Source organism: Coturnix japonica, chromosome 2 (assembly GCF_001577835.2).
Source record: "Coturnix japonica isolate 7356 chromosome 2, Coturnix japonica 2.1, whole genome shotgun sequence".
In the NCBI taxonomy this organism is placed as follows: Eukaryota; Metazoa; Chordata; class Aves; order Galliformes; family Phasianidae; genus Coturnix; species Coturnix japonica.
Genome location: NC_029517.1, coordinates 47,138,885 through 47,165,072, shown reverse-complemented (window position 1 = coordinate 47,165,072; position 26,188 = coordinate 47,138,885). Strand labels below are relative to the sequence as shown.

Sequence of the window (26,188 nt, the reverse complement as noted above, 5' to 3'; positions counted from 1 at the left end):
GCGACAGTGAGCCAAAATGCTTGCACCTGACAGCTAACAAGCTTCAAAGGCAGAATTTGCATTAAGATAAGAGAGGGACTTGGAAATAATTTAGTCAGAGGACAAAGAAAGAAGATGCGCTAAATGTGGTAAATGCATATTTGCTTACACGCTTGTGAAACAACTTCATACATGAGTGATGAAGCGCAGTAAATGCCTCACTTGGAGGAAGATATCAAAGTAGGTCTCACGTTTTGAATGGACATAAGCTGCTTCTTAAACTGCAGGAATACATCACAGAATCACAGAATGACCCGGGTTGGAAGGGACCTCAAGGATCATGTAGTTCCAACCCCCTGCCTGGCAGGGCCACCAAACGTACACCTTTACTAGATCAGGTTGCCCAGGGCCCCGTCCAACCTGGTCCTTGAACACTCCAAGGACGGGGCATCCACAACCTCCCTGGGCAGCCTGTTCCAGGGCCTAACCACTCTCCTAGTGGAAGAACTTCCCCCTAACATCCAACCTAAATCTTCCCTCTTTTCAACTTAAAACCATTTCCCCTAGTCCCTGCTATTGTCAGCCCTTTCGAAGAGATTTACTCCCCTCTCTGGGAGTAAGTTCCCTTCAGGTATTGAAGGGCTGCAATGAGGTCAACCCGCAACCTTCTCTTCTCCAGGCTGAACAAACCACAACTCCCACAGCCTGTCCTCATAGGGGAGGTGCTCCAGCCCCCTGATGAATCTTCAATGGCCCTCTCTGGACCCTTTCCAAAATCTCTATGTCTTACATCAAGAACTCTCCTGCTTCCTCTCCCCAACTCTGTAGCAAGTTTTGGTACAGTTTTGAAAGTAACAATTGAACTTAATTCCTCTGCAAGACTTGAGTGGTATTTCTGAGTTACTTCCAAGATTAAACACATTGATTTTATCTCTGCGAATATTGCAGCACTGCTACTGGAAACCATTTTACGTAAGTGTTTCTCATATATATATTTCACAGTGTCTTCCCTTTTTCTCATTCTGTGCTCCAAAACAGGAGCTCTGCACTGATGTTAGAAAATACAAAACTCAGAACGGTGTAAGGTTCTCTTAAATAAGCTCCTCTAATGTGCAGCCTTAAAACAAAAAGAGCAGTTCTAAGATAAGCTTAGAACTCCATTTTTTAATGTAAAATGTAACTGGATGATGGTATTTTACATTTGTCATGGTTTAAATGAAAATCTACCTGCGTCCGTGACGGGGGGCCACGGGCTCCACAGGGCCGCTAGGCTGAAAGGAAAAGTTAATTAGGAAAAGAAAACAGCGGCAACAATCTAAGGAGGTACACTTATTTACTTAATACTATATCGAAATACAGGATAACACAACATAATATAATATAATTGAAATTAAGCTAACGAATCAAGCAAAATAGGAGAGAGAATGAGTCCCAAAACCGAGAGGCCTACTGTAAACTCTAGGCGAAATGGTGAAGGCTCCCACACACTCCCCTGAACGCCAGAACTCAAAAGACGTCAGTCTAGCCTGCAAGTGAGATAATATAGTGTCCAGGTCCCGTGACCCATCTCTGACCGTGATGTTCTCTGGGAGATGTAGTCTTCTTCTGTAAGTTGCATATTCAGTAAAATTATTCATGCTTTATATGATGTTATGATGTGGAATACTGATAGCAAAATTATTAAACCATGACAACATTGTCACCTGAAGATCACCTGATTAGGAGCTTCACTCTCCACAAGACTTAGCTATGTTCATATTAGCATGGCTGCTGTTATGTATTCAGAAGCTAACAATAGAGAGCTTACCCGGGGATATAAATAGCGTGCAATTGGACTCCAAACCATCAGTAAATTTAATCAGTTCTCCTGTTCTGCTGTTTTACCAAGCCTATCACTGTAAGTAGGAAGCCATCAAATCAATTTAAAAATAACTTTGTTTTAAAGAGTCCATTTGATCTGGCTCTAATTTCCTGAAAAATGAGGTTAGGGAAGGATGAGTTTAACCACAGAATCAGGGAGTGTGACTGCAACCACTGCACCAAACTGCTGCTATCGCTGTGTTTCGGGACAAGAACCTCCTGCAGTATGGCAGTGTAATAATGATTTGCTGATTCGACGGGAGAAATGAATTGCTTATGAATACAGACCTTTTTTACAGGCCTAACCAGTGTAACACTAAACTTACTTTCCTAATACTGTCCATGATGAGACTTACTGTAACAGGAAAGCATAATTTTCTTTCGTAGCTGAAAATTTAAGAAAGAAATTGTGTTTGTCTCCGATCCCTTTGCCCAGAGACAGCAAGACCCTGATACAACACAGTAGAAGGGAGGCATAAGTATATATGCACGTGCCAGTTTATGAAAAAGCTGTCTTTTCATTATGCTGTGAAGTTTTTTGTTTTGTGGTTTTTTGTGGTTTTTTGTGGTTTTTTTTTCTGTTTAAACACCTCCCAGCCCTTAAGGTTATGACAGTAACAGAAAAAAACATGAATTTAACCATTGAACTGGACCCAATCTGAAGCTACTGCTCGCTTCAAACAAAGAAAGACATAATCCGCTCCCAAGGGATGTCAACTCAAACTTAATTAAATTGATTTAAATGGATAAAGAATGCTTTAAATTGGATAAAGAGTAGCTATCAGGATACGTAGCAGCCAATTGCTAGGTACTGATAAGAATTCCTGAGGTGAGCTGTTCAGGTTGAGCCACTTGCGTTCTTGTTCACATTTCTACCCAAGAGTCTTGGCTCTTACAGAATGAACTCATCCATCTGAATCCGTACTGCCTTGCCCTAACAAGAGTTCAGGCAGCAGTGGGCAGGTTGTGATAGCTGTACCGTGGACGGGTATCGTAATGAAACATCACACTGCAACATCACCAGAACTCAGAGCATGGAAAATCCCCAGAATTGGCAGGTCTCTGAATGAAGCAGATAGGATCATTGCTTAGATACATCCCTTTTAAATATATATGGCCACAAAGATGGTAGTCTGTGTGATACAGCAGGCTGTGATAAGCTGAAATATGAAGCATCCCTTCTAAGAGGTTTTTTGCACTCTTGTAAGAAACAGCTTGTTTTCAGGCTGTCCACTAATGAGAGCCAGGATTCTCCTGAGGTACTGGTTTCTGTCAGTTGCACATCTGAACTCAAATCAATTAAAAACAGCAGAATCCCTGCAGTCCCCTAGGAGGAAAAACAATAATTAAAAACAATTAGCGTATTTTGTAGGGAAATGTGTCTAAAGTGCTGCGTGTTTTATGTTCAGCTTCGTTTTAAGAAGAAGAGGGGATTGATTTATGTAACAATCTGGATTAAAAGGAAGACTGTCGAAGCCGAGAGCTGAGCATTGACTTTGCTTAATGTTTGTCACACGCTGAAGGGTATAGAAGATCTGTAATCATAGCAGCATGTGAATTCCAAACCAATCTATGCCAGACTCTGAGAACTACTGGTCCCCCCACCAAATGGGATTAGATTTAAGATTTAGAATAAACACAGATGTGGGGTTTTTGTAGAAAGGTAAAAGCATATGGGTATTGATTTGTACTGTGGGCATCAGTGTGCTGGTGTCATGTTATTTACCCATCTCCCTTTATGCTGGCAAGAGAACTTTAGTTTTTCCTTTAGCCAGAAGATAATGGAGAGTCTTTCTGTGATCGCACTCAGTGTCAGGATTGGTAATAAGCATACAAGAAGGTTAAAAGAAATCATAAATATGGTTCATTGCTTCTATTGCAAGGAGATAAAACAGAATGGATTATTATTATTATTATTTTTGAAAGAGAAAGAACAATCTATACAACATTTTACACGTGTATTTTAGCGTGACATTTTGTCTGAGAGGCAGTGCTCCTGAAAGGCAATCTGAGGGGCCACTCGGCACATTACAAGGTTCAGGTTAACCAAAGAAAACTTGGAGTAATTTAACCAAGTAGTGCAGGTTAGAACAGCTGTCAGCCCATTCTTCATGTTTTTGTGAGGTGTAATGCTCATGGCAGATAGTATTTCAGTTCTTGCTTTAGCAGTGCATTGGCAGTGCAGTTAGACAAACAGCAATGCAGTTATATAAATGTATTAATTTTTTATTAGAAAGGCTAATATAGAGATTAATTTGGTAGCATGGCAGTGTTTTGAACACATTTTTAAGCATTCCAAGAACACTGAATTGAGACATCGTCAGTTTATTTTGGCTTAGAGCCGTAGAAAGCCATAAAAATCGTGACACTGCATTGCAAAATATAGCTTGCCCTCACGGCAGCATTCATATCCATCAACAGCACGTCTTGTCTCCCTGGAAAGCACACCTACAATTTTGGGAGGCACAGTTAACCAGCCTAGTAATTTATCTTGATATAGAGGAGAGTGGCCCAGTCTCCTTCTGCCTTCTTCACATCTCCCCACCCCCACAGCCTTGCCAGCTTCACACCAGGCCTGCCCGGCCCTCAGCAGCACTTAGCAGACTTTCCCTTCTCCTAGGATATGCTCTGTGTCTCTGCTGCCTTGGTGAGCTGGACTGGTTCACAGGGGATCTGTTAGGCAGGAGTTAACATGGGGAAGAAGTTGGACAATGCAGGAAAAACAAACAAACAACAACAACAAAACACTTCTCCATTACAAGTGAACTGGCACAAGTGGTAGAAGTGCCGCTCTGCTACACAGGAGGCTTGAATCCCGGGGGTTGGACTCGATGATCTCTAAGGTCCCTTCCAACCTGCACAAGACTGTGATACTGTGATACTGTGAAACTGTTGCCTGAGCTTGGAGGTTCTTAACTGCAGGTTTCACTAGTTTACCTTAACAAACTATGAGGAAACTGCAGCAGTTCAAGATCTGACTCATTAGCACATCCTGTGCCCTTGCCTATGGAGGAGCAGAGAGGACAAAGCTTCAGCTGCCTTACTGCTTGCTTATCAGCCCCTTAGAGGTGATTCTGTGCCACCCAGCAATCCATGTGGAATGCCACCAAAATATGCTAGAGGGAAATGCTAGGACTGGGTCCTGATGCTGCTTCTCCCTGAAGATTTAGGCAACTCTTTCCACTTGGATTCAGAACCATGAACATCTGCCTTTCCAAAGGCCAATATTAAGTCACAGAATCACAGAATGACCCGGGTTGGAAGGGACCTCAATGATCATGTAGTTCCAACCCCCCTGCCTGGCAGGGCCACCAAACATACACCTTTACTAGATCAGGTTGCCCAGGGCCCCGTCCAACCTGGCCTTGAACACCTCCAAGGACGGGGCATCCACAACCTCCCTGGGCAGCCTGTTCCAGGGCCTAACCACTCTCCTAGTGAAGAACTTCCCCCTAACATCCAACCTAAATCTTCCCTCTTTCAACTTAAAACCATTTCCCCGTGTCCTGCTATTGTCAGCCCTTTCGTAGAGTTTACTCTCCTCTTTTCATTCAAAAGCAGAACAGAAGTCACGCTCAGGGCACTGTTACTTGCTTTTTTCCTTTGAGGTGTTATTCCAGCTGCTTGCTGGATCCCCTGCATGAAGTTAGTTCTGTTCCTGCCTCTGCCCCAGGGGACTCAGAGCCCCTTTTTCCACACACACACCCTAACCGCCAGGCCAGGAGCCAGTCTGGTGCAGTGGGAGAGGCATGAAAATGTTTCCTCCTCTGCAGCTGAGGATGGACATTTTGTTTGTTCCAGAGAGAATGACTGCATAGTCTGGTATTGAGTTGTCAGAATGGCCTCTTTTATGTATTTTTTTTTTCTGCTTATGTATTTCATAATGTTTTTGTGGTTTTTTTAATAAAAAAAAGCTAGGTAGACATGCCATCTAATAACAAGTATTTATGTTGTAATAAGAATGTATGACTTATTCCAAGACAAATTTGTAATGGATAAGAAGGAAATCATTTTGTGAGTAATATCTAATTAAACTATAGCATAGACTTAGATGGAGCCCCTGTGTTTCTATGAGTGCTGTGTGCTATATCGCTACAGCCTTATTTACTGCTTCTACAGATTTATGCATTTCCAAGGTAATAAAAGAGTGAGAAGAAGGGTAGGAAAGGCTGAGACACCTGTAATAGTTCCTGTATAACTTTGAGAAGGTATACAATTATGGATATCACCAACAAAGTGGTAGAGGTAGTAAAATCAAATGACCTTCTAAGCATACAACGATTCAGCAGCTTCCAAATCTGATTACAGTCTGAGAACAATTGCTTAGAGTGTAGTTAGGTAGTCAGTTAGACCATCTTTGGAGTAAAGGTTAGTGGCAGCCCAGGAGCACAGGTGATGTTAATCAGGGAAGGGAAGAAAGTGTTGGGAAAATACTTGTCATCTGTGAGGAAGAAGAGAGTTAAAACCCTGTGTACAACCATATGTATGTTACGCGACTTAAAAAAATCTCTCTTTTTAGTTGTTACGCAGTCCATCCAGAAGCTTGTCTTTATTTTCCAGATAAACAGATGTATTTAATAAAAGATAGCCCCTCTGCCTAGAAACTTTATGCCCAGAAACCATCAAGACTACAGCGAAATACTGCTGAAATAGAACATGCAGAAATTAGGGAAGTAATTAATGTGAGTTATATGACTGCTCACAACCAAAAGAGCTTTTTGTTAATAAAAACAGTATTTTCTGTTTTATAGGATATTGGTTTTTTTATTAGAGACATGGAAGGCAGCCCAGAGAGCTGTGCTATCACTGTACTTGGAGGTGCTCATGCCACCTGGCTCAAGTTCATTTCTGACTCTGCCTAGAGGAGGAGGTGGGTTGGCCACCTCCCAAGGGCCCCTCCAGCCTCATCATGCTGTGATTCAGCGAGCATCTCCTTTCACACACCTGGTTTATGTGATAAACCATCTCCATCTTTTCTTTTGTGTGCCTCCGGTGGCGCAGTGGTAGGAATGCCGCGTTACAACACTGGAGGCCCTGAGTTCGAATCCCCCCTGTGGCGCAAGTGGTAGAAGTGCCACTCTGCTACACAGAGGCTCGAATCCTGGGGGGTTGGACTCAATGATCTCTAAGGTCCCTTCCAACCCACATGAGACTGTGATACTGTGATCTTCTCCGTGGTCATTCAGTCCTACGCTAATAGCCCACTCTGGGTACTGCAGTTGTACTGTAACTTTCCCCACAGTGTCTTAATGAAACCCCAGACCCAATGACTATGTTTTGTTGTTCTTATTCTTCCTTTGCTGTAACAATACTTTGCTAGAACTGCTTTTCTCTCTGAGGAACAGCACAGTATTCTTACAGATAGGTTACCTCTAAAAGTCAAGAAACCAAAACAGGAAAACACCATTACACCTTGACATGCTCGCAGCACGTTCAGGCCCCTTAGCCCTGGTCTGAGGTTGTCAGCTATGAAAGTCCTTATTCCTTAAGTTAATTACCTTTATTTACTTAGTCTAGATCTAGCAGTGTTCATTTGAGTTTCAAATGAGCATTCTTCAATATTCTCCATTGATCAGAAGTTTGCCTTTAATTTTTGCTACATCCAGTTTGTAGCAGCCAGAATTGGTTTTTGTTGCAGCCGTAGAAATATCCTTTTCTCCTCCTTCTGTCTGTCTGTCCAAAAGAGGGGTTTTTTTTGTTGTTGTTTATTTGCTAGATCACTGATTGTAGAAAACTTCTTAAAAAACCCTGTTAAACCCATCAGAAAATACTAAAAACTGTTTTTCTCTCTCACTGGTGATAATGGATGTGATACTAATGTGCTCACTAATTACAGTGTAGTGGTAAAGCCAAGTCTTGTAACAGTTCTGTTTTGCTTTAAATCCAGCAAAATAAGCAGTCAGGATACAAGTTTATATGCAAAGCACTAAACTGCTTGGCCCTTTCAGGATGTACCATGGTTCTTCATCTCCAATATATAACAACATAGAACAACAAGGTGACTTCTACTGCCACAGAATTACACAACTGAGCAAACAGCCACAGGCTTGTAGAAATATTTCTGCAGAAACATTTCAGAAACTTGCTCTGAAATTAGCATTGTACTCTCCTCCCTTTTTCCTGAGTAGTCTCAGAATAGCATATAATAGATACCTGTATCACCTTTTCATTGGAGTTAAAATCTGCCATATACTGTCTGTTCTGGTGCAGTCATCACTATTTCTGTCATTATCCAATTAAATGCATGTATTCGTAGGATAAATCATCTACAGTTTTGCTTAAGCATGGGAGACTGCTATTCAGAGCAGGACTGCTTGGTGTTGAGGTTGTTAGACCTTTGGAGCATGAAACACAGTTACTGCTCTTTGAAGAAGGTGCTACAGGGGATCTCAGCTGGGCTGAGGCCAATGGGATGAAGTTCAACAGTACCAAGTGTTGGGTCCTGCATTTCAGCTACAATAACCCCAGGCAACACTACAGACTTGGAGCAGAGTGGCTGCAAGACTGTGGAAAGGCAATGGACCTGGTGATATTAGTTGATTCTGATCTGAACATGAGCCAGCAGTGTGTCCAGATGGCCAAGAAGGCCAGTAACATCCTGGCTTGTATCAGAAGTAATTTTGCCAGCAGGAGCAAGGAGAGGATCATCCCCTATACTCGGTGCTGGTGAGGTTGTACATGTGTTCAGTTTTGGGCCCCTCACTACAAGAAAGTCACTTCTTGTGTGTTCAGAGATGTTTTAAATTGCTTTAGAAGTGAATTATTTCACATGCCACTGTACCTTTATGATCATACTAGATGATCTTAATGGTCTTTTCCGACCTTAATAATTGTATGATTCTACCTAACATTTGCCTTTCTGACATCATGTTTCGATATAAGTCTTAAATACCTAGATATAAATGAAAAAATCTCATGCAAGTAACTTTAGACTGAAGTGGTTGCAGTAAGATGGGTGAGATCTCCTCATGCATTGTGACAGCAGGAAGTACAGTTAGCAGAAATACAGTAGAAATAAAGTGAGAACTTTTATATACTTCAAGTGACAATTAAGACAGACACAAAGAGGGCCTACAAGTCGTAAAAAAAAAAAAGGGGATAAAAACATAAAGTTTTGTTGTCTGTACCAGTTTATCAGTTAGTCCACAACTTATGGATATAAAATTAGAGTATTCTAATTGACACTTATCTATTTTGCCTAAGAAAAATAGGTAAGAACTCTGGAAGATGGATGCACCTGTCCTTGCTTGAAACAATGCCCTTCCTCAAAGAGAATACTCAAACTTTTTTCCTGTCAAAATAGATAATGATTTACAGAACAAACTAAAATCAGGAAAGGGAGTATTTTTTACAGAATGCAATTGCTTTCTTGTCAGCTGTAGGAGCTGGTATCTCTTTACTTTCCTTGTCTCTGATTCAGGCGCAGGTCAGTGCATGGACATGGATTCTACTCCAAACTTGAGACCAAAGTCTGTTGTTTGACAGAGGGATTTTGATATGCTTCCTGAGCAGTATTACAGTGAGAAAAGCACATCAGCTGTTGTAATCCTCCATTTTATTCCCCCGAAGTGCTTTGGCGTTAGCTGTTCTGTAGCAAATGAAGTACTGAAAACTTTATCATGCAGTTGAGCCAAACTCCTTGACCGAACTTATTTTTTTCTAATAGAGAAAGGAAGGTACAGGCAGTTTTAATAATAAAAAAAAAATCAATTGTGATTAACTCTAGTCTTTCTTGCTACTCTATTATTTCCATACATTTTTAGACACGAGGCCCCATCAGTTTATATTTCTTACTTGTGAGGAATCAAAATATTCTGTTAGCTGGGCTCAGTTATGTTTACTCTTGGAGAAAGCATGAATTAACATGCTTTTTCATTCTATGTACACTAACATTTTAGCTCCAAAGCTGCTTCAGCATGCCATTCAGCTCATAATTTTGTCTAAGATACATTTTTCTTAATAATCATACAATCATATCATAGAATCATAGAATTGCCTGGGTTGAAAAGAACCACAGTGATCGTGTAGTTTTAACCTCCTGCTGTGTGCAGGGTCGCCAGCCACCAGACCAGGCTGCCCAGAGCCACATCCAGCCTGGCCTTGAATGCCTCCTGGGATGGGGCATCCACAGCCTCCTTGGGCAACCTGTTCCAGTGCATCACCACCCTATGAGTGAAAAACTTCCTCCTATTATCTAACTTAAACCTCCCCTGTCCCAGTTTAAAACCATTCCCCCTTGTCCTGTCACTGTCCACCCTTGTAAACAGCCATTCCCCCTCCTGTTTATACATTCCCTTAAAGTATAAAGAAATAAAGACAACTAATAAAGAAAACTGTCAAACATTACAAACAAGGGATAGTTTGAGTCTGCAAAGTGAAATCTGAAAGTGAGAGTTCCTTTGCAATTATTTAAGCCAAAGGGAGCTTTGTGGCAAATGCAAATTAAGCCACACTTTTCTGGGATAGCGTGCAGCTATTCACAGTTGTGTCCCAATTACATTTTATTTGAGGCTTTTCCCCATAGAAAACAGTAATATTCTTTCTACCTTAAAATATCTGTGAGGTACAAAACTTTGTCCAAGTTCGGAAGTTTCAAAATGGGAAAATATCTTTGGCTTCTGAAATCTCTTGAGGAGAAATCGAAGCTTTTATTGAAGACTGTTAGTCAGTCGTTGAAAGTTCAGTCATTTTGAAGAGTTTTCCTGGATATTTTATTTTCTTAAGTGAACAGCACCAGTAAAAGGCAGCTCTTGTGTCACAGAATTGCCAGGCCTTTTTCTTCTAGTTTTCCAAGCAATGTTTGAGAGGTAGGAATGTAATTAAAATCTTACCCTCCCTTTGGCTGCATTTTTAATTCTGCATTCAAACCCTCACACAATGTAATAGAGCTTTGCTTCGGGGTGTTTTATACCTCTATCAAAGTGACTAAAGTAATTAGTATTTTATACATTTTGGTAAGTATTTTGTCACTGGAAGCACCAGTGCAGGTGAATGATAATGGTTTGAAGCTCAGGCAGTGACGGGACCCTAAATGGGAATGTCGCCTTTTAATCAAGAGCACTTGGAGTCTATGGTATTGAAATGCCCTACAGAGAACACAGAAAAGCCATCCATCACCTTGTGACAGTCCAATCTTTTAGCACATGAGTAAAATTTTACTCAGCCTTTCTAAGGCAGTTGAAACATAAGATGTTTTAACTCATCTCCAAGCAGCAGCGTGGAAGCATAATGTGAAGATTGCTTTCTGGACGGTGCGTATGTCTTTATTTAGCATCTTTATTGATTTAGCATGCAGCTGGAACTTTTTCCACGTCCCACTCCCACAGCCCCAACCCCCTTTTCATACACCAAACTGGGTGGATTATTTCTGCGTTCTAGCTGTATGTTTGGAATTAATTTGCATCATCCTTTAACTCTTGATGATCAGTGCAAATACTCAGCAAGTTAGAAGGGAAGAAGTGCTGCCTTCCAGTTCCTGGTTTCATGGTACAGGCAGACAAGCTGCTGGACAGGGACTTGGGAGTCATGTGGTCATATACACTTGGAATTGTAAACTGTTACTGTTAGAACCATTCAGACATCTTTAAATTGTGCTAATTTAAACAAAAATGGTTTTGTTGATAGGCCTTTAAGGTTTTTCTTTCGATTTCTAGCAGTAGAAACCTGCACCAGGAGTCCTGCCATTCCCATTAGATTGAGTTGGCAACAGTGAAACTCACTGACTTCTCCCAAACTACACTGTGTGTGTGACTGAACATGGTGCCCACTCTATTAGCCAGCTGAAATCAAGAGCACTGATCTGCACTGTAGTTCTCTTGTGTTTAGTAAATTGAGTTTCTCAGTATCCTGCAGTACTGGGAACAAAATCTGCTGTGAATACACAAGATATTTTTTTTTCCTTTCTGGCATTCAAAGAGTTCCAAGCTGAAATCTTTTTTCTCCTGCCCCAAAATAAGCAGATGAAATAGTTTCTTCATTCTGAAGGAAGAACATTCCTAAAACACTACAATGTGCCACAGAACTGGCAAGGGAAATTCTATCAGGCTTCATTTCAGTGTTCCATTAGGTGCAGTATTAGCTGGGATTGTCTTAAAAGCTGACATTCAGCATCTTCTCCCAGTTTTGGGAAGTCTGTTTCTATCACTGCTGCTGTGATCTGGTGACATCTGTACTGTGTTTCTGCATGGCATTTTCACTCACTGTAATTGGTTGCTAGGGAAAATACAGGTATTATCTATCTTTGCTAGAAGTTGCCATTTTCTTCCCTGTCTGCGTGCCACAGCTTCATCAGGATGTCACAGAACTTAACCAAAGCTTCAAGTTCAGTCAGTTGCTACAAGCTGAATACTGCTGCTTTAAAAGAAACCTATTGCAAAATAATAATGATGATAAATAGACAAATACTAGTATTGAGGCTGAGTTAACACAACTGTGCATGAAACAAAGAATGTCTTTGCCTTATTATGATTATGAAAATCTGCTGCCAAAAATAACTAAGTAAAAACCATGTTGACAGTTCCTTGGGCTTCACATACAAACGTTGGAGCTAAGTGAGCTCCTCAGAAACCCAAAGTAGGTGCTTGGGGCACTGTTATCAATGAGTTTGAGCACTTCATTTAGAACCAGACTGCTCTTATCACTTATTTTTCAGCAGTGACCTACAGCCCCCTAGATATCACTGTAAGGCAGTGCCAGAGAATTAGAAATGCTGAATACAGAGAAAATGGATTTCAGGGTAAAACCAAAGCAGAAAACTACAGAGATGAGTTCAATTGCACAACCCGGTGTACTGCTAAAACTAACTAAAGAATGACTTGCAGAAAACAGATAATCAGCATTTCCCATACTGGTTGTCCTCCCTTAAACTAGAAAGCTCCTTTTCCGGCTCTAACAGAATGTATCTGTGCTCTTAAGTTTTGTTTTGCCAACACGTTGCACAGTTTACTTTCTATTTGGAAATTCTATTTTTAAATTTTGCTGCGTGAAACCGTGACATCTGGCAAAAATGGCCACAGAAGATCACATTGTGCCTTCAGTAATGTGCAAATCCCGTTTCTAAGGCATGACATGCGTGGTATGCACTGATAGGATGCCAGAAATGTACAAATTGAGGTCTCCAAAATTTGGTTCTTTTGTTTCATACTTTATATGCTTTTTTATATATTCTGTTACACGGTTTTCATCTTCAGGGATAAAATAAATAAATTAACGATTCAGACGAGCACTATCATAATAAGCTCATTCTACCTGGTATTCAGACCTATCAGAGACACCCATCCCAAATCCCATGGTCCCGATTCCACCTGGGAATAGCCAAAACAAAGAATTCGGCTTCCATGATCTACAAGTTCTGCTTGTCCTCTCCCTAACTAAAACCAGACAGATGGAGCAAGCTTTGGAACTCATGTGAAAACCAATACATCTGCGGTAGGGAATTTGGAACAGAATATATTGAAAAAAAAATGAATAGATCTACCAAAACCTAAGATTGAAACTAGTATGTGAACAGGCAGCCTCCCAATGTGAGTTTTCTCCCTGTACAGACAGTGTATGCAGTAGGGTCCAAGCTGGACTCATTCCTGGGGTTTGGCTTTACTCAAAAGGAATCAATGCTAAGGTAGCAAGGATTAGCTCAGGTCTCTTCTTCAGACAAACTTTTAGGAATTGAGTGTTTGCCACAGGTCTTTGCTCTTTAGACCCTCATAGCCAGGTGAAACCCTGAGCTTCAGTGAGTGGCTGTCATCTAGTCTTCATGTGTAATGGCATAGAGAGAGGACTGCGTCCCACCCAGCTGGCATGCACTGAAAACTTATAGTCTTCGGAAAAGATTGCAAAACAGAAGGAACACTTCCCAGTATTGCTCCACTCTATCCCAGGAGGGTAACATCTGTTAATAGTGAAATATGCTGCCAACCTGTCACACTGTGGTTGTGGTTAAAATTCAGCTAAAGCACATAAACACAACTTTATGGGAGGAATAAAACTGTCCAAGTGATCACTTAAGAAGCCTTTGACCTGCTGCCTACCATCTTTCAAAGCATGCCATTCCAGTTGAGGTTGCTGTGTGTCTGGTTAATGAGGACACTCTAAAGAGGAGGCAGAAGACGGAGGTGATGTAGAATCATAGAATTGCTGAGGTTGGAAAAGACCTTAAAGATCATCAAGTCCAACTGCAATCTAACCATAGTACCCTAACAACACTCCACTAAATCATGACCCTAAGCACCACATCCACACGGATTTTAAACACATCCAGGGATGGTGTCTCAACCACCTCCCTGGGGAGCCTATTCCAGTGCATAGCAATCCTTTCTGTAAAGAAGTTTTTCCTTGGTATCCAATGGGACATGGGAAGACGTGGCAGCACAGATGCCTGTGGAGGTTGACAGTCAGGAGAAGGGTCAATGAGAAGGAATAAATGACTGAATGTGGTGACTGATGGCATTTTTTATTGTTAATTTGGAGTAAAACTAATGTAAGCATCTTCAGCTGTGCTACAATCACACCTTCACTTCTTTTTTTTTATTCAGTTAAAGAGAAAGTATAAAAGTGCTATTGAGAGTTTCATCCCATGGTTATGCTTTCTTTCCAGCCTCACTGCAAAGCATTTGGGATTACTGTAGGGCAGAGGGTAGCAGACAGGACTGGCTTAGTAGTGAAAATATGCTGCAGAACAGCTGTGAATTTCACAGGAAGGGGAAGTTCCCCCACATGTGACTGAGGGTTACAGCACACATTGAGCAGTACGTGTTCCCCAGTGACATGCACTTCCTCATTGCACTGATGAGACTGTGATCCCTTGATAGGATCTGAATTCATTCCTGGTTGTTTTTTTTCTCTAGCATATGACAGTGAAGAATGAATGGTATCTTACAAACAAAATGACCGGGCAAACAAGCACAGCTGAGAGAGTTTTGCTCGACTTATGTTAAAAGATAAAGATTACATTTACTTTGCAGTAATTGTTCACCAAGGAATCTTCTTTCAGGCTCTAACTAATGTATTGTATTTGTCAGCATATTATTTACTTTCACGAAGGGTTTTGCAGTACAAAGGTAGATCTGCACTGGTTAAAATTCACTTGGCATTGTAAAAGCTTAAAAAAACCACTAAAAACCTGAAACACGAAATGATGTTTCTTAAGGTTTACATCCCAATGTTTTAAAACAGGCTGGACAACAATTTGTAGGTTATTCAGACATTTCCAGCTGGAGGCTGAAAACCTGCTGAGATTATCAGCTGGGAAGCTGCAGGCTGCACTGGATGGAGCTCTGTGCAGCAGTACGTTGTTCTGGAAACAGTGCTCCTGTTGAACTCTTTAATGCTCTTCCAGAAAGAAAAGCACATTTGCTGACTGTCAATCGTCTGCAGTGCTACTGTTATAAATCAGAGCCTTCATGCAAGCAATACTGACTGAGTGAACTGGCATGCCTCTACAGTATGTCTTTTATCTCAGTTCCCTGCATTTTAACTGGGATCACAGTACTTGGGGCTTGGAGAATATGCACTATGAGGAGAGACTGAAGGAACTGGGGCTGTTTAGTCTGGGGAAGAGGAGACTGATGGGAGACCTTATTGCTGTCTTCCAGTATCTGAAAGGTGCTTACAGTGAGAGCGGGGCAAGTCTCTTCTCACTGGTGGCAGGTGACAGGACGAGGGGAAATGGCCTCAAGTTGTGCCAGGGTCAGTTTAGGGTGGATATTAGGAAACACTTCTTTACAGAAAAGGTTATTAAGCACTGGAATAGGTTCCCCAGGGAGGTGGTTGAGTCACCTGGATGTGTTCAAAAACAATTTGGATGTGGTGCTCAGGGACATGATTTAGTGGAGGGTTGTTAGTTAGGGTACTATGGTTAGGTTGTGGTTGGACTTGATGATCTTTAAGGTCTTTTCCAACCTGAGTGATTCTATGACTCCACTCAATCTTATTTGCTTCCCAGTGTGCACAAGGCTCCCAAATTGTGCTATCAATTGCAGACTGCTTTGCAGTCCTGCACACCAGCCTGCCCCTTTACCTAGGAGAGGAACCACCTCTCTCCAATTGTCTAGGACAGACCCCAAAGCTACTGCTCTGCTTCTGCCCCAGTGGGACTGGGAGATGATGTGGATGCTCATGGGGCCCAGGCAGGCAGCATCTACAGCTCCAGAGCTTGATGCCTCTGCCACCGTGCACAAGCAAAATGCACAACCTCAGCGTGAGTTATCCTGACTCTTAGCGGCGCTAATACCTGAAATCCCTCAGGAGGTGGTCTGGCAAAGAAACAACATGTCGAATTTACATTTGTGAGTTGTCCTGTTCCTTGCTTTCCTGCCCAGCATGCCAGCAAGATTAGCACTGAACCCACTGAGAAAAACCCAGTGAGGACAGCAAGTGTAATATGTACACAGAAATTAAGCACTGAGTGTACAAGGACGCTTCTTGCCCCTTACTGTTTATCCATTTCTGTTTACTCTCACTCAGAACACTAGATACTATTATGAGTCATTGTTCAAATGCTGCTTGAAACCTGTTTCACAAGCAATGGAATATTTAGGAGTAGATCACTGAAGGGGCAAAAGTGATGAAGTAATTAATCAGAAACTGCGGGATTGTATTTAAGACAGACCAAATGGTACCAGATTAAAGGAAAAAAGACTTTGAAGAGCAACTGTGACTGCTCATTTGTACTGTGAATTTGTACTGCCGATGAACAGTATCAGAGGTAATTTATCCATCAAAAGTAATATTGTATCTCAAGCCTTGTCTTTCTCAAGATTAACAGTGAAGTAACATTCACTGCTGAAATCCAAAGTGCTGGAAGCGTGCATTTGGAAGAACATGGAAGCCTAACAACATGTTGTATAAAATCACTCTGTTCAGGATTACTTAAGAGAGTATTTTCACTGCTCACTCATGTAACACACGTTTCTAAACATCCGTTTGCATTTCTTTTGTTTCTGTGACAGCCATTGCCTTTTGATACTGTTCTTAGCAAGGGAAGAATCAGGTTTTAGCTACAGGCTTCAGTGTTCCTTCACTGCTGTTACTATGACAGTATCCCCTGTGGTATGGGCTTACAGAGTGCCAACTGTGGTTTTGAAAACAGATCATCCCTATTCATACATTTTATTTTAATAAGATGTTAGAAACATGACTATTTTGCCTGACAGCTTCTTTTCTTTGAATATGTCAGACCTCTCTTTGCTGTATTAAAGTATGTTGAGAAACTAATGTATTTCCCCAAACTAGAGTTCAGCTCGCACAGTTCCTAATCCTATAATTACTTATGCATGTAGTTATGAATACAAACACTTCCTTTGTAATCACATGGAGAAGGACATGCTTAGTTTATAAAGGAGTCTATAAACATGAGGGAAATCAACTTTTTACCAGGCTAGTGATAGGACAAGGGGAGATGGTTTTAAACTAAAGGAGGGGAGATTTAGACTAGATGTCATGGGGAAGTTTTTTTACTGAGAGAGTAATAGTGCCCTGTCCCTGGAGGTTCTTAATGCCAGGTTGGATGGGGCCCTGGGCAATCTGATCTAGTACTTGATCTAGTAGCTGGCAACCCTGCCTGTTGTGGGGGGGTTGGAACAAGATGATCCTTGAGGTCCCTTCCAAGCCGAGCCATTCTGTGATTCTATGCTGGCTCAAGGACCTTGCTTCCTAGTCCCAAATTCTAGGGATACTCCCAAACTCACTAATAATAATGATCATTCTTTTTTTTCCTCCTACTTAAGAGTGTCTAATAGCACAGAAAGTTTTGCAGTGTAGATTTTCATGGAAGAACTTCTTTTGTTATAAGTATTATCTATCTAAAGGTAGAGAAACATTTTAAACATTCGTTCAGTAAATCTTGATTTAGCTTTTAGTGAAGCTTTTTGTTTGTCAAGAAAAAATAATCAGAGTTTTAAATCCTATTGGTTGAACTACTGACTCCATGGCAGAATTCTCATTGGCTTCAATACAGATCGGGATTTCACTAACACATTTAAGTATGTAGAGTGAGCAAGTTCTGACTAGCATAGAGTTGTAGGGTGCTCATAAAAGAACAACACAGAATCAGCCATGTACAGATATCAGAGATTGGTTGGACAGTCACACAACTTTCTTAGCTTTCCAATCACACACATTCTCCCACTGCTCTTCCTGCTGAATAAATAAACCAAGGAGAATAGCCTAGAGAACACCTGCCAGTATCCGTGTAGCTTTTGGGAGGTTTGCTTATAAAAATAATACACATAATAAAATGTCTTTTTTTCCCTTCAGTCCCTGCGCAAGCATGACTGAAGTCAAGGATGCAGAATAAACTGATTCTTCAGTTATTCTTTAGAACATTGAAAAGAAGCAACTTTTTATACATTTATAGTCCTTGTTACTATCAGTGCTTTAATACCAAACACTCTGAAACAGCCAGTACACGCTTGGGCTACTTCTGGTTTCACATTCTGTCTTGCACTTCATAGAGATGGCTTTCATTAATACTGAAATCAAACCAATGCTGGTTTTAGTCAGTAGCCTTTGGCCACTCTATTCCTTTTCTCCCTTTTATATGTCATTGTAAGCTGCTTGACAAATGTTGTTTCATACTGCTGTCATTGCCATGCAGCATCTTTAAAAGATTCAAAAAAAAGGCTGAACAGAACAGAGTAATAAAGTAGAAGTGCAGTCTTTGGTTGAACTTGCTTGCAGTAACAAGCAGTAAGCCTGAGTTCTTTTTTCAGAGTGCAGGTGGAGAGGTCATGAATGAAAATAAATTTCTCAACACGGACTCCAGCACAGGATCAGTGGAAACAGCCGTCAAGCCGTTACCATTTAAAGATCCAAACTTCATTGTAAGTATATGAACAGTTTAAAATTCTAAACTCTTCAAATAAAACCCTGCCTACATTTCTGTTTAACCACATTGCTAATGTAAATATTAAGAAAGTCAGCTTAACAGCTAAATAAAAGATGGGCAGTTCTTTAGTAACTCACCTGAAGTCCACGCCACATTGTGGTCTGAAGTGCACATCATATTAGGACATGAAAGTGGCACTCTTTCAGAGGGAGAACTACTGTATTAAACTCTGGAACAGAACTTGCTAGATCAGGGTAGGTGCAGAAGTCTTATGGTGCAGTATCTCACTAACTAGCAGATCTACAAGCACTATTTATACCACCGTGCATGTAGAAATCCTACCTCCTATTTCCTAACCAGGGGAAGCTGCAAAATAATTGAACTAAAAATCAGCCACATAGTCATTAGCGGCTGGCATTTTGCTCCTCTCCTAGTCCCTGAAACTGTGACAGACCTGTGGTGTCTGTGCTTGCAGTAATTGCTAGATTTAGAAGCAAACGCTGTGTGCTCCCCAAAAGCCTCGCCTTCCGGCATTCAGAAGTTGCATGAACCCTGACAGCTGATGAAATACAGTCTGCTAAAACAATATGAGATGTAAATTGGGGGAGAAGTTGAAAGAAGGCTAGAGCTAGTCATGCTATCACTGCTGGGTTTGTTTTTAATATCTTGCTCTGCCAGGGCCAACTCATTGGCACACTGTACTAATGCTTTCTAGGCAAGCAAACTTCTCAGACTGCTGGTCTTAAGCCAGTGCTTCGAAAGTAGGATTTTATCCCAGATTTAATTTTGTATGAATAAGAGGCAATATCCCTCAGCATAAAACCTGAGTAATCAGGCTTCACACTGCTCACTAAGCGAGGATTTGGCAGGGGGTGTAAAATTCATCTCTGACTTGCAAGTTGCTATGTGCCTGCTTTACAGACTTTTGTCACGAGAAGAGCAGTCAAAGAAACAACTGCATACTTGGCTCGTGCTAATTCTCCAGTGAGCACTAGCGTCTCTGGGAAACTGGGTTTAGTGGAAAAGCTCCATTTGTGCCCAGGAGCACTCCATGTAGCTTCCCTGTAGGATTTAAATTGCCTTAAGGCATGCTGAGCCTTCATTTCTTAGAGGGTCATCCCCATTTCTAAAGAGGCAATACAGAAGTTTGCGTACTTGAATTTGTAATGAATGTATGGGGCCTTGAACAGCTGATTCAGCAATGATAGGCAGTTATAATAAAAACATCATTATCCTAAACGTAGTCAATAATTTGAGAAGAAATGTATTGAGGTTTAACTAGCTTTTTGTCTGTGTGAACTAGTAACAACAATTTGGATGACTTTCTTCCAGCCCAGTTTACCTTAAACAAAACGAGTCAAATGTCATGCATCTCTTAATGTGTTTGCTTTTTATTGGCCTCAGCCATACCCCTAAACAGGTGTTACACAGAAACGTGATAGAGATTACTTTGTAAACACTGAATTTCTGGTTAACTGTTCAGAGAACAATGCCTCCTTTTTTTCACTGTGGATGAGAGAGAGGTTCAAACCAGTAGCAAAACTTTGTGTGTGACTGTGGCCTGCTTAGGTTGGGTTGATGCTTCCTCTGAGCTTCACTGGGCTTCAGAGCAGCCCCCAAGGGCCAGCTTTGGATATACCAGATTGCTGAAAAATAATGGCTGTGCAGTGATTTGTGGGAAAATTCATGTAATGAACTTGAATTAGGAACTTGCTGGTATATCTGTTTCCATCTCATATTGCAGCAGTCTCTGCAGTGGCTGCTACTAAGGTGTTACTCTCAGAGCAACGCTTTGCACATACTTTCTGTAGTGGATGTGCATTGCCAACACAGATACATCGACAGCTCATGAACATTTTTTCTGAATATATCTTAGGTCTATGAAAAACAGCTTTCTCACTGAATCCTTTCTGCTATCGTCCTCAGCAATTCAGCAGCCTAATTTATAAACTAATCACAGCAGAAGCACTTCAGCAGAGAGAACTTTGCTGAGTTTTGATGAGACTGAGGTGGCAGGTAGTAATTATTATCAGCGATAACTACAACTCCCCAGTTCTGAGAACAGTTTCTGTTCTGAAGTAATGCTGTAAATCTGTGTCCTTTGATCATTTAGAAGAAGTGCAGTAATACTGTGCATCTTCTGTCTCTGGAGGGGCATAAATAAATTACTTCGTATTCCATTTAATAAGTGAAACCAGCACTATAGCACCAGCAGCAAGCCTTCTGCAAGCATAGCTTTCAAAATGCAAAATTGTCTCAGCAGCCAGTATTCCATTTATTACTCCTTTTCTATCCCTCCATCATTTGAAAGAAAAACAAAATTTCCAGAAAGCTTCTCATAGCATTTGTTACATTTTGCAAGCTCAGTTATGTTTTCTATAGTCGTGGATTACTCAAACAAGCGAGAGCTGCACCTGTACTGTGCCATAAAAAAGGGAGAGACAATTTAGCTGTGTAATCACAATTTCAGACACAACTTCATAGTATGAGTTCTAGTATAGTGGGGATTGCATACAGAATCCTGTAATCTCAGGCTAAACCTAACCGCATTGATTTTCTCTTTCCATGTAAAAAGCAGATTTTCATTTCCCTCAGTTAATCCTAAACATATAGTAGCTTTGACACAGTCCAAAAAGTCTTTGTTTTTCTTGCAACTAAGATTAAAGGGTACATTATAGTAGTCTGCTGATGAAATAAGTGAGAATAACAAATGGTTTGTGACAGGATGAGATGTATCTAAAAGACTATGAAGTAGAAGTACGGTGCTCTGAAATTGTATTCTTTATTTTTTTCTCTGAACATTATTATTTTTAATTCTAGCACTCCAGCATTGGTGGAGCAGCAGCTGGCAAGAAGAACAGAACTTGGAAGAACCTAAAACAAATTCTTGCTTCTGAAAGGGCATTGCCATGGCAACTAAATGATCCTAGCTGTAAGCTGCTTAGATGCTTTGCATGTATTTATAAATAATAAAATCCACACAAATAACTTTTTAAAAAACGAACCTAAACTATTTCATCGGTGAATGCACTATCCTGCTTGAATGGGGTCCATTTCAGACTAGCCTGATCACACCAGCGCCAAGGAAAAAGTAAGGGAACACAAATGATTTGGAGCATTGTGAAGAAGTTTGGATACATTTGAGGAGCGAGTTCTAGGAGAGAAGTGCATTTATCAGAGCCAGGTTAGAAACTTCTTCCCATTGCATTTTTTGTCAGTTCTTCACTGCTGAGGAGCTGCTTGTATGTCTCATGAAGGTGCATCTGCACACAAGTAGCTGCTGCTTCATTAGCTCTGTCGGAGCTATTTTCAAGTGAGATTCTGCTAGCCACATACCTGTGGTAGCCAAGTCCTCAGCCCAAGTTTTCTATCCAGCTCCTTATCCAGATTCTTGGGAGACTTAAGTCCTACATCCCCTACTTAGTTCAACACAGTTCAGTCAACACTATTAGCACTCCAGATTACAGCCAGCTTGTGTAAAACCGCAGGAGCAGAATTAAAGAACTACTTTTAATCACAATGTACTTCAAGACGAGTTGTAAGGTACAGGATACTATTGAACTTAGCTGGAGGTAGAATTTGTTCCTCAGATTTTGTTTAAGCAACTAGAGCCATTTCAGAATTGGGCAGGTACATAATACCTGTCAAAATCCATGCTTTAACCAAAAATAACTTGCCATTTTTTTAAGTGTTTTAGATGCAACTTACAGAAGAGTGTAGGCTACTGCATGTGCCTACCTAGTGTAGCCCACAGGCTGCCGATTTCTGTTAGTTGTCATTTGCAACAGTAAATTTAAAGGCTTTTTTAAGAGGGTGGCAAAAGAAATTCACTTGCTTGTTTAAGAACAGCTCTCTGTCGCATTAATGTCGTCTGAATTATGGGACTATGATTTGATATGGATGGAGAGTTTCAGTTTATCATAGCAGCCAAATGAGATGCAAAGGAGTTCAGGAAGGAGTAGAGAAATGAGCCAGGTACAAGATAGTTTTGTAAACATTGAAAATCAGCGATTTAACTACTTAGCCATGCCAGTCATATCTTAAACAGTCATATCTCATAAATGAATGAGACTTGGTATCTAAAGGGCATCAGAGAACAGCAATTTCCATCAGTTAATTTAAACATTCAGACAATTTTCTAGGTCATTGACTGGGCTTAAAGTGGTACATGCTTAAAGATTTAACTGATTTAAAAGATTATGTTGCTTCTCTGGATTATAGCATTTCAGAGCTACAATCTTGAGTAATGTTTCATGGCCTTAACATACAGCATGTGTGCACTAATGGCTATCTGCTATTCTCTGCAACTAACTGACTGCAAGGGAAAAAGTTCAGACTTGGAGAAGATGAGCACATTTTAAATAGCCATACTGCATTTTCCCTTCTGCAGAAAAAAAGGAAAAATGGAACAGAATGGAGTTCTGTTCACTGATCTCTCGGATTACTGAAGTGAGCAGAATCAGGCTGTTCCTTACAGCCCTATCAGACTGAATGATATCAGAGGTGATTCTGCTTCACAGTCCTTTGCCTCAGTGCTACTTTAACAGAGACCTGAAATCAAACCCAGTGTTTTAAATATTTGTTTTCTTTTTACATTCTGAGTTTTCTTTTTAAAATGTATGGAGTACACTGAATTTATTCTTTTGTTTCCCACTAGATTTTAATATTGATGCTCCTCCATCCTTTAAGCCTGCAAAGAAATATTCAGACATTTCAGGACTTCCAGTAAGTACTTCATTTTTTCCTCTTCAAAACTGGCATTTCACTTTCCACAATTAAATGAACTGGTACATGCCTTTGCAAGAAATGTACATGCTAAGACCGCTGTTCTGTCTTGTGCTTAATAATTGTCCTGTGATTTAGGGCCAAACCCCAAATACTATCCCTGCATCTCCAAGTCCTCAGGATCTCAACAGATGCCAGGGCAGCTTAAACACCTCATCCTGCCAGCTGGCTCCTATCACACTACTTCCCAGCTGTGGAGTCTGCACTGGTCCCCATCACTCTCAACTCTGCTTTGTTACAGTGAAAGCTGGCGGCCCATAGTCTGCATGACTTCAATTTTGCCAGGCTTTAAGCACAACACCCTGAAACTTTCCATGCTCAGCATTTCCCTGAGTCTGGATTTTTTCATTGTATATTTTTGGGAAAATATCTGAAAGATGGTTAAGAAACCTCCAAGAACAAGATTATGCAAAATTTTGTTGCTCTTCCCAAAATTTTATTGCTCTTTGTTTTGTTCAAAAACAAAACAAAACAAAACAAAACCCACGTTTGACATTAGTTATGGTTTGCACATGCTCCAAAAAGTCAAGATAGTTACAATTTTGCACCTGAATCATCCAAAGAATCTGTTGGTACAAAACATGAGTCAAGTCACTGAACTCTGCCCAACAAACGTTTTGCATCTGTTGCTGACTCTGTTCCTGTGTGATGTTTTACTTAAAACAGGTGTTAATAACAGTGTAATTTTTCACTTGGCCAATGCTCAGATTCAGATCTCTTCGGTAATTGATTATGCATAAGCCTATGCATTTACTACAACTGAAAAGAATAGGAAGGTTGCATTTTGGACTATAGAAAGTATTAAGTAATGGTTTTTACCAAATAACTACAACAACGAGAACTCTGTAACTTAAAATAGCCTTTGACAGATTCTTTGGTTCCTTTCCATCAGTTGAATGCATAGGGTGCTGTCTCACCCCACAGAGATGATGTTACCTCATTGGGATGCCTGTAAATGGTATGTTGATGTAGGTTAACACTAAAAAGCTCCTCAGAAAGTTAACAATTCTATCTTCAGAGTGAGAGCTGAGCAATGTGCATTAGCCAGGAATATTCACTGTATGGCATCAGTGCAGATAAAACAAAGGATTAAACACATTCTCACTAAGAGGGCACCTTGCGTTCTGTGCACCGAATTGGATGAAAGTCCCTGTTGGGAAAACAGTGGGTGAGCACTTAATTAAGAACTGCCTGAGAGTGGATACACAGAGCAGGGGACTAAAGAACAGCTGTAGAGCCAACAGTAATCCTGTACATCCTGACATTTGAGTTTTTGATTTGACAACATCTATCATCGTTTGACTTTTTCAAGTAACACATTTAGAAAAGCCTCCTAGGAGGTGGCATGTTCTCAGCTGTGCCTCCAAGCATGATTTGGAAGTGAAATGAGTTGCTTGGATCAAGGCTGGTAACCCAGTATTCAAGAGGAAATGGGAAAGCAAGATCTCCTTCTCTTTTCTCTACTCTCCCCTTAGAGTTGCTTTTCAAGTGGCATTCACAACAGGTGCTGTTAAAGCTGATACAACACCTCTGCTGGGCTTCAATGGGGCAGAAGGCATAAAGGATTAAGTCCTTGTCTGTCCTATGTCCAAGGAACCAACCAGTTCTTCCCAGCACCAGCCTTTGATGTGTTGCATAGTCAGTCATTGCAGCTACAGCAAGATGATAGTGCAGGTGTAAGTGAAGTGTGTCCCTGCCAGCTAAGAGGTAGGCTGGCCACTGGAAGCAGACTTCTACTCCCCAGCTTTTCTTTACTAGCTCTTCCTTTCCACCGGTGCCCTTCACACTATTCTATATTAACTATTCTAGTTTAGTGTAAATAGTCTCCATTCTCTAAGATTCCACTCAGTCTCCTGTACTGAGAAAGAAACTGAGACAGTGCATCCTCTGAATTGCTGAGCCAGAAATGTGCTTAAGAAGCACTACATTTATTTTAAAGATTCTTACTAGGAAGAGATGTGAAGTAATAGAATATCTTAGAAATCTAGTGTAATGTTTACTGTAATATTTACTGTTTCAAATCTGAAAGCCTTTGTGGAAGGAAGTATTTTGTATGGGAATGCTGGATTCCCCACAGAGAAAAAAATAAATTCCTTAGCATTGCTCATTTAGGGAAGAATTAAATGGTCTAGCAGGTACAAAAAGAAAAAAGAAAAGAAAGAGAAGTGCATTAAAACACTCTCATCAGTATATCTGCAGTTATATTAACTGCCACAATTAAATTCTATTGATTCTCTTCTCTTTCTGTGCGTAACACAAATGGAATTAAATTCACCATTGGTCAAAGCAGAGCAGCCAATTTATCTTTGTAAAGCAGCCTAGAACTCAAAAGCTATTATCTAATATATTGACACTGCAAAATAGAACTATTTCCAAAGTTGCAAGATGAGTTTTTAGCTATATTAACGTGCAAAACAAAGTAATTTAATGCAAAGCATCAAAACTTCAAATATTTGAATCTCTCTTTTTATTATAGAAACAGATCAAGATTATTTATTGTATCAGAAAAGCATGTATTTGCAGCCTTTGATTTAGCTCTGAAGTACAGCAGAGTTCATTCTTGGCAAAATCCTCTTACTTCACTTCCCTACTATCTTGTGGCATTTGCTGAAGCGCTAGCTTAAGTTAGTGACACTCACTGTATGGTAGTTGCTGTATGACACATACCACATGCTAATGTGTACAAGCAGTACAGCACAATATGAAGTATAAGAATGGTGAAGAAGTGCCATAATTTTAACA

At 40.6% G+C, this 26,188-nt stretch overlaps 1 protein-coding gene across 1 annotated transcript in view; it reads left to right on the top strand.

Moving 5' to 3' along the window:
• INO80C (INO80 complex subunit C) overlaps positions 1-26,188 on the top strand; it is a 35,488-nt gene that overhangs the window by 3,630 nt on the left and 5,670 nt on the right. The window contains exons 2-4 of the mRNA XM_015854316.2: positions 18,546-18,656; positions 21,482-21,593; positions 23,319-23,386. Of these exons, the coding sequence (XP_015709802.1) occupies positions 18,546-18,656; positions 21,482-21,593; positions 23,319-23,386 (291 nt within the window). The remainder of the gene's footprint in view (positions 1-18,545; positions 18,657-21,481; positions 21,594-23,318; positions 23,387-26,188) is intronic.